A 14,459-nucleotide genomic window follows, 5' to 3' on the forward strand; every position below is an offset into this window, starting at 1 on the left:
TTACAGCTGACACTGCGGTGGTGGTTTTTACAATCATTTCCTTAGCATTGTTTACCAGGCGTGGGATTATTGGGTCAATGGGTCCAACTATCTCCACTGCTTTTAGCGCTGTCACACTCTGTGACCAGGACGAAAACACCAATGAAGCACTGATCTTATCTGTCCTCTTTAATCTTTGGTTTTACAGGTGCCTCCTTGTCTCAAATTAATTGCTCTGAATTTTAGGGAGGTTGACAATTTCCCAGGAGCTTGTTTTCTGCTTTTCCTGCCCTTTGTTCACTGATCTCCTGGGTACAAGGTTCCCATATCGAGGGTGCATGAGCCGCGAGTAGATAGGCGCCGTGCCACTCCGCCTTCGCGCCCGGAGGTTCCGAGTTAGTGCCTGGCGGTCCCGGGTTCGCGCCCGAGTCCCCGGCGGCCCCGCCCCTCCGCACTACATTTCCCAGGCGTCCCTGCACGGCCAGCGCGGCCGCGGCTTCTATCGCCAGCTGGGACGCGCCGGGACAGGCGCGCGGCCGGGCGCAATGGCCGAGTGGGGCGAGCGGCTGGCGGGCGTGCGCGGGGTGCTGCTCGACATCTCGGGCGTGCTGTACGACGGCGGCGAGGACGGCGGCGCGGCGATCGCCGGCTCCGTGGAGGCGGTGGCGAGGTGAGCGGCCCTCGTCGGCAGTGCGAACGCCGGGTTCCGCCGGCCGCATCCGGCCGCTGCCCGGGGCTGTGAGGGGCGGGGCTACTGGTGTGGCCACGCCCCTGCCACGCCCCCTGAGATTCGACCCAGCTGCCGCCCAGGGTCGTGCAAGGGATCCGCGGGTCGGGGCTGCGCCGCTGGCCAACCGGGCGGCCGTTGCTCCTTGTGGCAGCTACGCACATGGAACGTGTCTAGTCTGAGTTGAGAGGAGCAGTAGGTGTGCCGTCCGCACCATATTTCGAAGACTTAGAAAAATGGAAAGACCTCCTAGCAGGAGGCCAGAGCCTCAGGGCTGTGACTGAGGCAGATGAGGCTTCATGGGGCCCACATCTAGAGGGGAGATGGACAGAAACCTGGAAACAGATGGGTAAACTGAGGTTAGCATAAGTGATGTGAAGAGAGTGGGTACAGAGAATGTGATGGGTGAGGCTGGCCTGTGCTAGAGGGGACCAAGGGACAGCTCTGCAGAGAGAGCATTGAACTGAACCACAGGGTAGAGGGGCCATCTGGGTGAAGGGGAGGAGGGAGTGCATTCCAGCTAGAGGAACAGCCCTGCAAAAGCCTGAGGTGGAAGAGAGCTTGGCACGTTGGTGTTCCTGGACCGAGGAGTGGGGATAGTGAGGGGGAGCGTGGCTGTAGCAGACACGACTCTCAGGTCATGGAGACGTGTCTGGATTGTATCCTGAATGCAGTGGGAAGTCACCGAAGATTTTAGGAAGGAGTCATGTGATTTGATTTAAGTTTTAAGGACATCTAAATGCAAAAAGTGAAACGATATAAATAGCAAATGAAAATAGGGGAGATGTCCTTCGAAATTTAGGAGTAGAAGACCTTTATAACTTTGCTTCAAAATCTAGAAATTGATAGCAAAAAATCAGCAGCCCCATAGAAAAATGCACAAGGATATAAACAATTCCTCCACCAGAAAAGAAAAACAAATGACTCTCAACCATATGAAAGATGCTAAGCCTTACTCAAATAGGAGAAATGTACATTAGGACTATACCAAGATGCCATTTTTCATCAATTTGAGGAAATTGGCAAAACTCAAAACTTTGGGAACACCTTCTCTTGGCAAAAGTGCAGAAACAGACATCCATTGCTTGTGGAAGGTACATGTATCGTCTATCAGCAGTCCCACCTCTGGGAATTTGCCCTGCTTCACACCTAACAAACAAATGACGTAAATGCGAAGTCGATCATAGCAGCGCCTGCTGAAGTAGCAAAGGGCTGGAAATGAGTCAAATATCCCTTGATGGGGAGGAGTTTGGTCCATCTATCTATACAGATGCAGAAAAAGAAACGTGCACACCTGCCATGCAGACCTGAAGAGAGCATGTCGATGAAGATAGCAAGTGCAGAATGGGATATGTGGTGTGTGTTTGGGGTAGAAATGGGAGAAATGCAAGCATGTATTCCTGCTGTTTCCGTAAGAAGTTGGAGAGAAGCGCTTCCCTGTGTGAAGAGGTGCCAGGCAGGCCATTGGGGAGAACTGGGTGGGTTGGAGGCAAGACTTTTTACTACATAACTTTGTATATAAATGTTTTTTAGAAGTTTTTCTGTGAATGTATTTCTCATTCAAAGTGTTGCATTACAAATATTTTGTTGTTACATCTCAATAAAGCTGTAAAAAAAATACCATACCAAAAAATACATTACAAATATTTTAAGATCTCTCTGGTTGCAGAGTGGGGAATGCCTGCAATGGGGCAGACAGGGCTCAGGAGAGGAAACAGTATTGCAACCAGCTGGGAGACTGTTGTAGGGTCCAGAGAGAGGCGCTGGGGCTTGGACTAGGGGGTGGCAGTGGAGATGGAGAGAAGCCATGAATTAAAGAGGTGTTTAGGAAATAGGATTGATGGGCGCTGCTGATATATTGGGTATTGTGGGGCCAGGGAGAAGGTGAAATAGAGAACGTCGCCCAGGATTGGACTGGAGCACCTAAGAGGGAGAAGATGGGGCTAGAGGAGGGGCGCAGGGCAGGTACCGTGGTGGCTCGTGATGTATGTCAAGTTCTTGGCCCAGTGCTTGGCACATGATAGACCTCATGATAGTGTAAATCTCATGTTATTATTACAGGAATTCCCATTATAATGCTCTTAATTACCTTAAAGTCAGGGCCACTTAGAAACAACTTTTCATTAAAGTAGAATATGCACATGTTATCCCATCAGTGGGTGTTAGTTTCCCATTTTCAGTTATTTCTCAATTATATCTCTGAGCACACATTCTAGAACATGTCTTTTGGTGAGTGCAGGGATGTGTTTCTGTTGGGTACAGATATAGGAGTGGAATTGCTGGTTCACGAGATGGATGTTGGGTATTAATAGACACTGTCACATCATTTCCCGGAGTGATGAGCGTGGGGCCCAGCAGCTCCGGGTCCTCACCGGCACATGGGTTTGTTAGTGCTTTGCGTTTTGATGGTCACTTTTGCCCCAGAAAAAACTGAGAAGCAACGTAGATGAAGGACATTGACAGAGCCTCCGTTCCTCCCCATCCACTTTCTGCTGAGGAGCCCAGAATGGATCCCACAGCAGCCGTGGAAAACCTGGGGCTGCCTGCCAGCCTGTCTTGCAGTTAGTCAGTAACAAGGCATCTGATGTGCACCCCTCCCGAGCAGGTGAGGCAGCTCTCAGAGAGCGCTTACCCCGTGCCAGCATTCGTGCTTTCCCTCGCTGTCTCATTCAGTTCCCCCAGCAGACCTGGGGACTGCCGTGATCCCCCTTATCAGGTGAAGTAACTGCACCTCAGGGTCTCCAGTGGGATGGCCCAGGGACTGTGGGAACCCAGGTCTGCCTGACCCCTAACATACCCTGTGCCAGGCCTGCACTGAGTCCTTTGAGGAGGAAGCTGATGTTGAGAAAAGTCAGGGGCTTCCAGCAGCCTCTCCTGACTAATGCTCCCACCTGCCCAAAAAAAGGCCTGCCCAGATTCCAGGGCATGGCAGTGCGGAGGGTCATCCTGCTCCATTAACTGATGTAGGCTCTGTGCTGGTGTCTTCCGACTCTTTCCCAGAGGGCTTTGTTGGAATTTGCTCTTAGGCCGACTTACCTACCTGGGGTGTCTGGTAGCAGCTATTCCGTGTGAGTCTAACAGTGATAGGGTAAAAGTCCTTAAGTACATTGCAGCCAGTTACATAGCTGAGAGAGGGGTAGCCCCCCCAGACCATGCAGGATTGTTTTTGGTGAGGGGACATGTACCCTTTTTCCTGGAAAATTTTATCATTTTGCTGCCCAAGGGCCTGGAGAGCTGATGGCCTGGTCCCTCTGCCCCCCAGCAGCTCCCATGCCACTGGAACAAGGCCCCACACCTCTGCCCAGTCCCCTGGGGCCTTCCAAAGGGGGCCTTGTGGGCCCTTCTTCCCCCCTCTGCCCATCTCATCCCACTGCTCCCAGTTACACAGACTTCCAGGTGGGGTTTTCACTGACGAGCCCTCAGCAGCCCCACTCCCCATGGAGTGGGGGTCTGCTCACGCTGCCGAGCCCCCTGGCTCCCCCAAAGTTCCTTTTCTCTCTTTGGCTCTTCTGCCAGTGCTTTAGGACTAGGTGCCTCCACCAGGCCTGGCCTCCCATGACCACCTGGTCACACTTGGGCTCTGGGAAGCCCCACATACCCTCCTCATGGATGGTCCCAGGCCTGCATGAAGTCTAGGGCCCAGACATTCAGTGGCAGCGTGTGTAGTGTGGGAAACTCTCCCAGGACAATCTGCCTGCCTTTGTGGTTCTCTACGGGGATGTTTCAGGCATGTGGATGCCCCTGTTTCCCTCCTGTGGTGGCTGATCCAAGAATGGACTCTCTCAGGCATCCTCTGCATAACAGGCCCTGCTTGCCAAGGTGAAACTGTCTGGGCCTTCAGCCACTTTCCGTAGTTTCTGCAGCCACAGGAGTGAGTTACTTTGTGCCCTGCGCCCGGGGCCTCCTTGGTGTGTGCAGCTTGCTTGCAATCACAGGGGCTCAAAGGACCCCGCAGGGGAACAGGCCAGATGGGCACCTGGGTTTTGGGAAGCATCCCCAGCACTGTGGCTTCCCCAACAGCACCTTCCTTGTGGAGAACCCCAGAGGAGACAACCACTTACCACTCTGATTCCTAGACTTAGCGTGGTGACAGGGGTCCTTAGATGTTCTCAAAGTTTTCCCACTTAGAGCACATGGAGAATATAAACTCTGCTTTTTTAAAACAACCTCAACCACAGCAAGAGCAGCTATGACTGAGGGAGGCCCATGATGCCCCAGGTGGGTACTTGACCACACTTGCTGCTTTCACAACCAGCCCTGAGGTGGAACTGAGGCTCAGAGACTCAGGAATTGCATAAGTAGAAAAAGTAGCGGAGCCAGGATCCCCCTGGGTGCCCCTGACTCCTGAGCCCCAGGTTCCCCCATGTCACATTGCCTTTCAGTAAAGATGCGCTTATTGAGTGCTTCACTACCATAGAAACACTGCTGTAGGCACCGGGGGCAGATGGATGTCCCTGCCATTGGGAAGCTGGCTGTCCACCGTGGGGAGATGAGCATGAACAGCACACAGGAAGGCTGTGTCTGACGGACAGGGACAGCTGGCAGGCAGCTGGGGAGCCAGGCTTGGAGGAGTGTGGCCTCAGCGATCTGGTGACGTGTGACCTGGGATCTGAAGATGTCATCTGGGCATCCCAGATGGGAGAACAGGAGGCGCAGGCTTCTGAGGCCACACTGACTCCCTCCCAGGCGGGGCCCTCTTACTGCTCTAGGACTTGTGGGCGGGAGTGGTCAGGAGACATCTGTAACCAGCCTGGGTCCCCCCCAACAGGTCCTTTATTGGAGCCCATTCCTGGGCAGTTGGGCTCCCAGAGGGGAGCCATTCAGAGGCAGGGCCGGGCCCAGCGGGGGCTGCAGGGGCTGTCCCTGGGGCTGGCCGGCACAAAGGAGAGCCCCGGAGGCATCTGCATGTGAAAGGCAGGTGGGTATTTACTGCATCCTGTCTCTGGCCACTAAAGCACAGCTGTGGGCTGTGGCGGAAGGAAACAGGTCCAGCCTCGGCCCAGGGCAGCTTCATAAAGCAATTGTCACCCAGGACCGCAGACCCTCAGCCCATCCTTCCAAGTGGGGCCTTTCAATGCCTCAACCCACCGGAAGTCCTGGGACCCTGTTAAAACTCAGGACACCCCCCCCTTTTCTCCCCCGCCCAACCCCTGCCCTGGGCAGGTCTTGAAGCAGTGAGGAATAGGGCCAAGGGAACCTTGTCGGAAGTCGCCCAGCCCACAGACTTTAGGACCCACCTCCTGAATGCTTGGCCGCCCTGGCACCATCTGGCCCCAGGGGCTCGGCTCCCCAGGAGCAGCCATCACCGTACTGCCAGGACCGTGGGCCAGCCAGGAGCCTCCCCTTGGTGCCTCATCCCCCCCAACCATGTGGTCCAGCACCTGCCCCCGGGTCTCTTAGGGACATGAGTGGCTGGGCCTCTTGTCTGTGTTTGTTAGGACCTGCGGGGACCTGGGCCAAGGTTCTTTTGTTGAGAATGCCTTTTAACTCGTGCTGCCCTTTACTGCCAGGGGTAAACTCTGCTGTCTTCAGAGACGGGGGTGGCCGGAGCACAGTGCCCTCCTCCAGGTTGGGTTCCAGTTTTGTAGCATCTGCAGTTAAGCCTTCACCGATGCCTGCCTTGTAAACAGGTCCACTAGCGCAGGAAAGGAGGAGTGCAGAGCCCAGGTGGTCTGCCGCCCCCACCCTGGGGCAGACCGATGCGCAAGGAAGGTCTTCTGTCGGGGTTTCAAAGTCTTCCGTGGCCTCAGAGTATTCATCCCTCAAATGAAATCTGGGGTAGAACACCCAAAATTAAAAAACAGCTGAAAGAACAATATTTGACTAGTGTACATTTTCTGTGTTCACATCTGTAATATTGGTTATGTGGTCAGTCAGTGAAAATGATGGGAAGTGTTTTGATGAATAACAATATGCAGTCTGGGGCAGTGGACAGCTCAGTCGTTTATATGTTTATAATTTTATATGTATGTCTGGAAACAACCCTTATGTCTATCAGGAAGGGAATAGATTATGGTTTATCCAGACTGCAGAACATTCTGTTGCTCTTCAAAAGGATAAAGTAGCTTTGTTTGATGTCAGCATTAGTTTAAGTAACATGGATGTTGCATGTAGTCAGGGAAGAAGTTATACCATAATGTGTAGGGAATACCATTTCTGTTCAAAAAGAGAAAGAAAGGGGACACAGCACCCTGCACACATCTGTAATAGAATCACGAATCTGACTCCTGTGGAGGGAAATGGAGGGACGTCAGGGGTGTGTGAGGCCTCACCACGTACGAGCTCTTTCTAGGGTTCTGACCTTTGTAAGCAGGGTCACCCTGTGGAAATCAAGAGCCCAGGCTTGGGGTTCTGGGACAGAGGAAAGGGTTCACCTGGACAAAGTACCTCCCTGTGGTAGGAATCCCCTGCCGATTAGGAGGCGAGTGTGGCACAGGTCACTCAGAAGCTCACAGATGTAGTCATGAGCCCCCCAGCACCCCAAGAATGTATAGAGAAGCCATACTAGCAAAGCCCTGTCTGGGCCCTGCCCATGGTGGTGTGCAGGGCTAGTTTCCAAGATCCTGGGTCCGGCAGGGTGCCACCTGTTTGGAGAGGACGACTGTGAGGCCCAGAGAGGTGAAGGGACTCACTCAGACACCTCCTGAGGAAGGAGGGTGGGGACGCCGCCCTCGCCAGGGCAGGCACTGCCTCAGGTAACCTGTCACCTAAAAAATGGCAGCTGTGTCAGCACCCATGTGGGAGGGCCTGGGTTTTGAGTCTCAGCTCTGCCCTGTGGTTGCGATGAGGTCTCAGGCAAGCTTCTTGGCCAGTTTGGGTCTCAGTTTCCCACTTGCAACACCTGTGTCATGGGTGTAGGAATTAAGTGAGATGTCTTCTTTCAAGCCATCATTTTACTTGCTCACGTCAAGGGGCCAAAGGAGCATTTTATTGCTTGCAGGGTCAGATAGTGTAGAGACAGTTACTTTGCAAATAAGGAGAGTCTTTCAGTTGTTGAACCTGGTGCAGACCCAACCCGGAATCACTCAGCTCTGCCCAGGCAGCTCTATTTTTGATATTTGTATGTTTTTTCATGAGGCCAGTAACGAAAGGTTCTCGTCCAAGCTCTGCCCTGGGCGGAGCCCCCAGCCTTCCGAACGCCAGTCCTCACCTGTAAATGGCATGTTGGCCCGTCTCTCTGATTGTCTTGAGGATTCACTGTGAGCGTGTGGGTAATATCTGGGGCAGGGGTTAGCGGCCAGTCCCCGGGAGCTGCCGTATCTATGGTTGGGGTTCCCTGTGTCCTGCATGCCCAGGGATGTCCCCTGGGACCAGTCAGTCCTGCTGTGGCACCCCAGGCTCCCTTTGCTGGGCTGAACTTTGCCCTCTTTCTTAACAGTGCCCCTGGCTATGCTCCCTGGGCTCCCGCCCACAGCCTCCTCTTCCCCTGGGTCCTCCTGCTGTCCCCATTCACTGGGCATCTGGTTTCCTGTCATACTACCTGCTGTGAGGGCCCAGATGTCCCCAGCACCGGGCTCGCCAAAGGAGTGGTTGTCACTGTCACCACCACCATCTTGGCTGCCATTCATTGAGATTTGCACCATGCCAGATGCTTCTCAGAAGGTTTTCAATATGATCTTCACGACAGCCTTCTCAAGCAGCTGCTGCTAGTGCTCCATTTTACAGATGTGGAAACTGAGGTCGGAGAGGGTGGGGGTGGGTGACAAGCTTCAGTCACACAGTGAGAGGCGGCCGGGGTGCTTCCCGAGCCAGGCTCCCACCTCGGCCCCGGAATGCCCGGCCTCTGTCTCCTGCAGCGCCCACTGCTGGACCAGCTGGGGATGGCGCTCTGGGAGGACTGGCTGGTGGTGAACTTCCCAAGGCTGAGAGCCCTGACTCCCTGAAACACGCCCTTGGGCACCTTCCATCCCTCTGGGCCTCAGTCTCCCCCTCTGAAATGAGCCACTAGCTGGATGTTCGCCAAGGTCTCCTCTGTCTTCTAGATGCCCTGTTCTTGATTCTGAATTATGTTTATTAATTAATAGTGAATCCATGCATGTGGGCTCAGCATGTCCCTTTGATCTGAGCTCAGAGGCTTGGGCAGGGCAGAGAGAAAACACACTGGATGGCAGGTGAGGCCACCAGCAGAGGGAAGGTGTGCCACACGTTGCCTAAGGGCCCTGGCTTTGGGGCCTGCCCCAAGTCCATTTGACCTCATCTCTGTCCCCTTGAGGTCACTGGCCTGGAGTGAGAGGTCGTGAGAGGCCCAGCCATGTGGGTCACCACCTCTCTTGTTCTTTCTCTTTTCTCCATCAGGACTTTGGGCTCTGATGACACGACGACGCGCATTGCTGCCCCCGGTGTCAGTCAGATGGTGGATGGGGAGGGGCCTGCAGGGGGCACTCGCAGCTGGCTGGCAGCTGACTGAGAGGGCCGCCCTGGTTAGTCGGGGGGGCAGCAGGGGAGCTGCAGCAGGCCCCGCTGGAGCGCCTGTTAAAGGCTGTTACTGGTGTCCCTGAGCATTCACAGTCCTGTGGTGACGCCAGCACATGGGAGGGCTCACAGGGCAGCTGCCATGCCCAGCTGTGGAGAGCTGGGGAGCCAGGTGCTGCCATTGCCCCATTTCACGGCTGGGACTCAAGGATCCCAAGAGTCTGGCCCATGGATTCCCACCAAGGGTGTGTGCAAGATGCAGGTGCAGGACCAGCTTGGAAGCACAGGGGGCAAAAGCCATTCTGCCAGGAGGTGGCTCCCTGACCCCAAGCTGATGCCCAGCTTGAACTGGGCCAGGTCCCTCTCTGAATTAACACGGGCACCCCTTGGTGTGTGCAAACAACTGTATTTTTCTACTGCAGAACCATCCCCGCTCTGTTCATGGGCTCCTATTTGACCTTCACATTTTAAAAATTGAGTTCTTAGAACAAATAAGCACTTTGCTGGTTTCAATTCTGCAAACGTGTCCTTTCAGTCTTGGTGGCTTTTTAAAAGGAGAGCCGCCCAGAGATCCCAAAACCAGTAGCCAGCGCCGCTCTGTAACAGGGCCCTGGTGCCACTGGGGTGCTGGAGGCACACGTTCCCTGAGGGCCTGCTGGGGGCTGCTGCCCTGAGTTTTGGTTCATAGCAGCCGCCTGGAGTGTTGTGACTGTCCTTTTCCTCTTAGAGGAAACTGAGGCCTAGAGTTTTGTCTGCAGCTGTTCCTGTTTTAGCAGGGACCCTCCACTCCCCCAGGCAGCTTCTAGCATGTGGCCCGGGGGCATCGCTGACAGGTGGTCAGGAGGCAGGTTCCCTGTCACGCTAGTCTCATTTGTCACTTCAAATTTGACCTGCTAGCATTCAGCCTCACCTTCCCACCCAGCAACCCACTTAGCCTGGGGCCTCCTCCCCCCCCCCCCCCGCCATTCCAGTAGGGGTCTCTCCTCCTGGGTGGGAGGTGGGGGATTTGGAGTGACGGGTGGGCTGGTCTCCCAGACCCTCCACACACACACACCCTCAGAGGCTCCTGGTGGGGAGGGTGGTGGAGCAGGGATGGGGGGCAGCTGGTGTGGCCTCTCTGCTGTACTGCTTGGTGACAGGGTGGCTGGGGCCAGGTGGGCGATGCCCCACCTGCTGTGAGGGGTGAGGGCGGGCAGAGCAGGCAGGAACAAGACTCGGGCACCTCCCTGCGGCCACTCGGCCTTCTGGCCTCTGCTTAGCCTCAGCCAGGAGAAAGGAGTGCCTCACTGCAGCCTCCCTGTGCACAGGCCCCCTTCCCATCTGCCTTCTGGTCATCTGGGTCCTCTGTGCTTCCTCCTCTGGAACCCTCTAGAAACCATGCACCAGAAAGGGTTAGAGTCAGATGCTGCAGCAGTGGTGAAGCAGTGTTGCCCCCTGGCAGGATTGGCAGTGAGCCTGGGGTTTCTTCTGCCCTTGGCACCAGAATGATTTGGTTCCATTACCAGGTGGGCCCATCAGATCTGGAATTTGGATCGATCAGGGGCTTCTCACTGCATGCTTCAAGAGCGTGGAAACCCAGTGAGAGGAGGAGGGGGTCTGCCTGGGCCGGCGCAGGGCCAGGGGTCTTCCTGGAGGAAGGGACATAGGCACGAGGCCTTGAAGGATGAGTAACCTTTGGCTGTGGGGGAGGGTGAAGGCAGATTCAGGCCGATACGAAGACCTTTTGGAAGGGTGACAGCTCCCCAAGGGCTGAAGTTGGGGTGAGGAGTGGGGGACAGCCCAGCTTGGAGGGGCCTTGTCGGACTGCCCCCTCACTCTGCGCATCCTGCCCTCCAGCCCCTCCTCGGTGAGTCTGAGAGGGCAGCCTGCTGTGGAGTCGTGCCAAGGTCAGTCAGGGTGTCCAGGAATTGTCCTAGCACTCTACCTGCTCCTGAACAGTAATGAGAGGGTTTCCATTATTTTCGGGTGAGCGCCCCTGGCAGATGCCGACAGCCAGCAGATGTGTGAGGTCTGAGGTGATTTGCAAGGGACCGGTTCATGTGATGCGCAGTAATTGCACCAGGCGACGTTGTCACTCGGAGGCTTGTCCTGGCCTGCCGGGATGAGGTAAAGGTCAGTTCAAAGATCCGAGGCAGCTGCAGGAAGTGGTAGCACATCCCACCCCTGGGGCTCCTGGGGTGGGGGCGGCAGGCTGAGCTGGTGGTGCTGTGTGGTCCCAGAGGGTTGCCTGGCCAGAGCCCCAGTCTGGGCTGCCAGGGCCCTGCAGTAGGCCCCCTGGCCCCAAGGCCCTTGGGTTTTGGTGAGTGGGGATAACGCGGGCTGTCCCAAGCTGACGTCCTTTGGATTTGTTCCCGTGGGGGCCCTTGCACGCTGTGCCATGGCCTTGAAGCCATGCCTGGCTCAGGCTCCCCTGCCATTCTGAATTCTTGCGTTCCAGGCATCCCAAGGCCAAATCTGTGACATAGGCAGCAGCCCCCACCAAGAAATGCTAGGGATTTGGAGTCTCAGCTCTCTTAGTCTGTTTGGGCTGCCATAACAAAAAAAAATTAGAACACACAGACTGGGGGCTTAGCAACAGACAGTTCTTTTCTCATAGTTCTGAAGTCTGGATGTCCAAGATCAAGGAGCCAGAAGGGTTGGTTTCTGATGAGAATTCTCTTCCTCTCTTGGTGCACAGACATCTCTGGAGCCCCTTCTTATCATCATAGCGTATCGGCCCTGCCCTCTTGGCCCCATTGAACCTCATTATCTCCTTAGGGCTGCAACACAGGGACATGCTGGGGACACAGTTCAGTCCAGAGTGTTGCCATTCAGGCCTCACCTTCAGTGTTGACCCCAAATTCTCACACTTTCTGTCCTCTGTGCATGCACAGGTGTGCTCTGCACACTCCTTCCCACCTGTAGCATCCATTTCCCTCGGGGGTGGGGAAAGACCCTGCCCCATGATCCTGGGGCTGCTGGGCCTGGACAGGCACAGTGTCCTTACTGGCAAAGCGAGGGCCTGCCTGCACATGCTGCCGTGCAGCCACTTGAGGGTTCATGGTCTTTGCCACTTACAAGCTGCGTGACTTGTAGGTCTCTGCCTCCTGGAGCCTCCGTTTTTTTCATCTCTGGAATGGGGATAATGGTTCTTGTCTCATTGCTTCATTGACCAGTCAGCATGTACTTAGTGAGCACCACCCGTGTGCCAGGCATCTGGCCTTGGGGGTGGATGTAGGGGATGCAAACCACGTGTGTCTGCCACAAGGGAGTGAGGACAGAATCAGGTCTCAGGTACCGAGCCCCAAGGCAAGGCTCAGTGTAATGTCATGTTCATGCCTTACTACTTTAATAAGAATAATGAAAACTTCTATTATTTTCAGCATTTAAGAACAATGGAGAAAGGACCTGGGACACTTCCCAAGTGGTCAGGAAAGGTATGTGGTGACACAGAGGATGTGGTCGGGGGGCACAAGTGGACAGACCGACAAGGAGGGGACTTCCCAAACATTTCAACTAGATTTTTCAGGATATGATTTGATCCTGGAACTGGTACTTTGATTTTAAAGCACATTTTAGTATTTCTAAGGAGACCAGAGGCAGAAATGTCCCAAAGTGAGTTCTGCTATTTACTCATTTTTCATGAGCATCTGAGGTTGTGTTTGAAATAGCAGATGTGAGGCACTGTCATCTCACTGTCACACCGATTGTTCACTGTTCTGAGAAGGTCACATCATAATTCATTAGCAATAATTAGTCCCCAGGCACCCCCTGCACTTCTTCACTCAACTGCTCCATTAACTTGGGTGCGAATCATACATTTCAGGCGCCAATCAGTGAAGATCTGCCCGTAATGTACAAGGTGATGCTATTAGTTACAATATATTAGCTGCCTAATTTAAAAATACAAAAGCTGTCTTTATGAAGGGCAATTAACCACTAAGCATAATTGCTAATTTATAACCCTCTGATTAGGAAAGACAAATACTAAGAAAGGACTGAATCACCTGGCTGTGGATGAAGATGCCATCAGCCTCCCAGTCTGCGTGCACTGTGTTGTCTGTAGGTCCACAGATTTCTTCCCAAATCACACCTGTCGGCTTATTATCAAGTGAGAATGCATGTTTCTTCACTGGCTCCTGTCTGTTTCTTTCGGGCTTGTGAGGGGGCTGGCTGCAGGCCCGGGACACACTCAGGGGTGGGGGAAGCAGTAGGCATGGTCTGTGTGGTCCTAAGGAGGCGTCCTTCTCACTTTCATTTGGACTTCCCATCACTCAGTCCTTCAGCAAACACTGACCAAGGGCCTGCTTTGTGCCAAGCCCTGTGCGAAACGCTGGGGATGCTGAGTACCCAACAGACCCTGTTCCTGACCTCAGGGAGCACATAGGTTCTAGAGAGGGACAATAAACATATAAATTGGATAATTGGAGATACTGGATAGTGTTACAAAGAAAGAAAAACACAAGAGACAGGGAGGAGGCAGCACCACACAGGGTAGTGGGAGAAGGGAAGGTGGGACAGACCTGCTTTTCCCAGTTCTGTCCTCACTAAGGGGCCTCGCATGTGAGCCCCTTTCCCCCAGGATGGAGCCGAGTGCCCGAGGCACCCCCATGCTCTCCATGAGCCTCCTCTCCAGCCTCATGGCGGGCTGGGCCTTGCACATACCCGAAGCTGTACCTGCCCAGGTCCTGGGACTGCAGGACCACCACACAGCCCGTCCCTCTGCTCTGCCCGCCTGCCCTTGACGCCACCTTGTCTGCTCTGCAAGCTTCCAGCTGGACCCTGCTCCTCCGGAAGCCTTCTCCAGACCCCGCCCGAGAGACCTGTCTCCTCCGGACCCCCTCCAGCTTTCAAGGGCAGCTCTGTAGGACGTGCTTCCTGTTCCTGACTCCACGTCCCTTCCAGGATCTGGGTCAGGTCGCATAGGAATTAGCCTGCGCCCCCGAGTCTCAGATCCAGGAGGAGGAGCAGGGGGCACTCGGCCTTCCTGAGACTCGATGTCCTCACCCAAAGAGCCGGATGGAGAGTGTGTCGCCGGTAGGGCTGAGGTAGAGCTGCACCGGTGGTGGGTCTCGCTGGCCCCGAGGGAGGTTGATTGCAAGCCCATAGTTCCGAGTAACTGGGCCTAATCTGTGTGTTGCTTCTGCACGTGGGGACTTTATGTAAAGTTGGAGCACTTGTCTCCTATATATGCATATTTACTTATAAATAATAAGTGATTAGTTATACATTTACCACAGTTAATGTGCTACTTCTATTACAAAACTTGAAAGGATGGGTGAGGAGTAAGCATGTCTTCCTACATCTTTGTAGACCGCTGCCAGGGACGTGCTTAGGGACCTGTTTGTGAACAGCGCTGGGT

At 54.5% G+C, this 14,459-nt stretch overlaps 1 protein-coding gene across 3 annotated transcripts in view; it reads left to right on the top strand.

The window, feature by feature from the left end:
- The first annotated feature begins 300 nt into the window (after window positions 1-300).
- Window positions 301-14,459, top strand: part of LHPP (phospholysine phosphohistidine inorganic pyrophosphate phosphatase) — a 119,983-nt gene continuing 105,824 nt past the window's right edge. Inside the window, exon 1 of one of the 3 annotated variants that reach the window (XM_036899085.2) lies at window positions 301-649. In XM_036899085.2, coding sequence (XP_036754980.1) covers window positions 525-649 — 125 coding nt within the window. In that variant the 5' untranslated portion in view covers window positions 301-524. The remainder of the gene's footprint in view (window positions 650-14,459) is intronic. The other 2 variants (XM_057506445.1, XM_057506446.1) reach the window with 2 other exon arrangements.

Source organism: Manis pentadactyla, chromosome 8 (genome assembly GCF_030020395.1).
Source record: "Manis pentadactyla isolate mManPen7 chromosome 8, mManPen7.hap1, whole genome shotgun sequence".
Lineage (NCBI taxonomy): Eukaryota > Metazoa > Chordata > Mammalia > Pholidota > Manidae > Manis > Manis pentadactyla.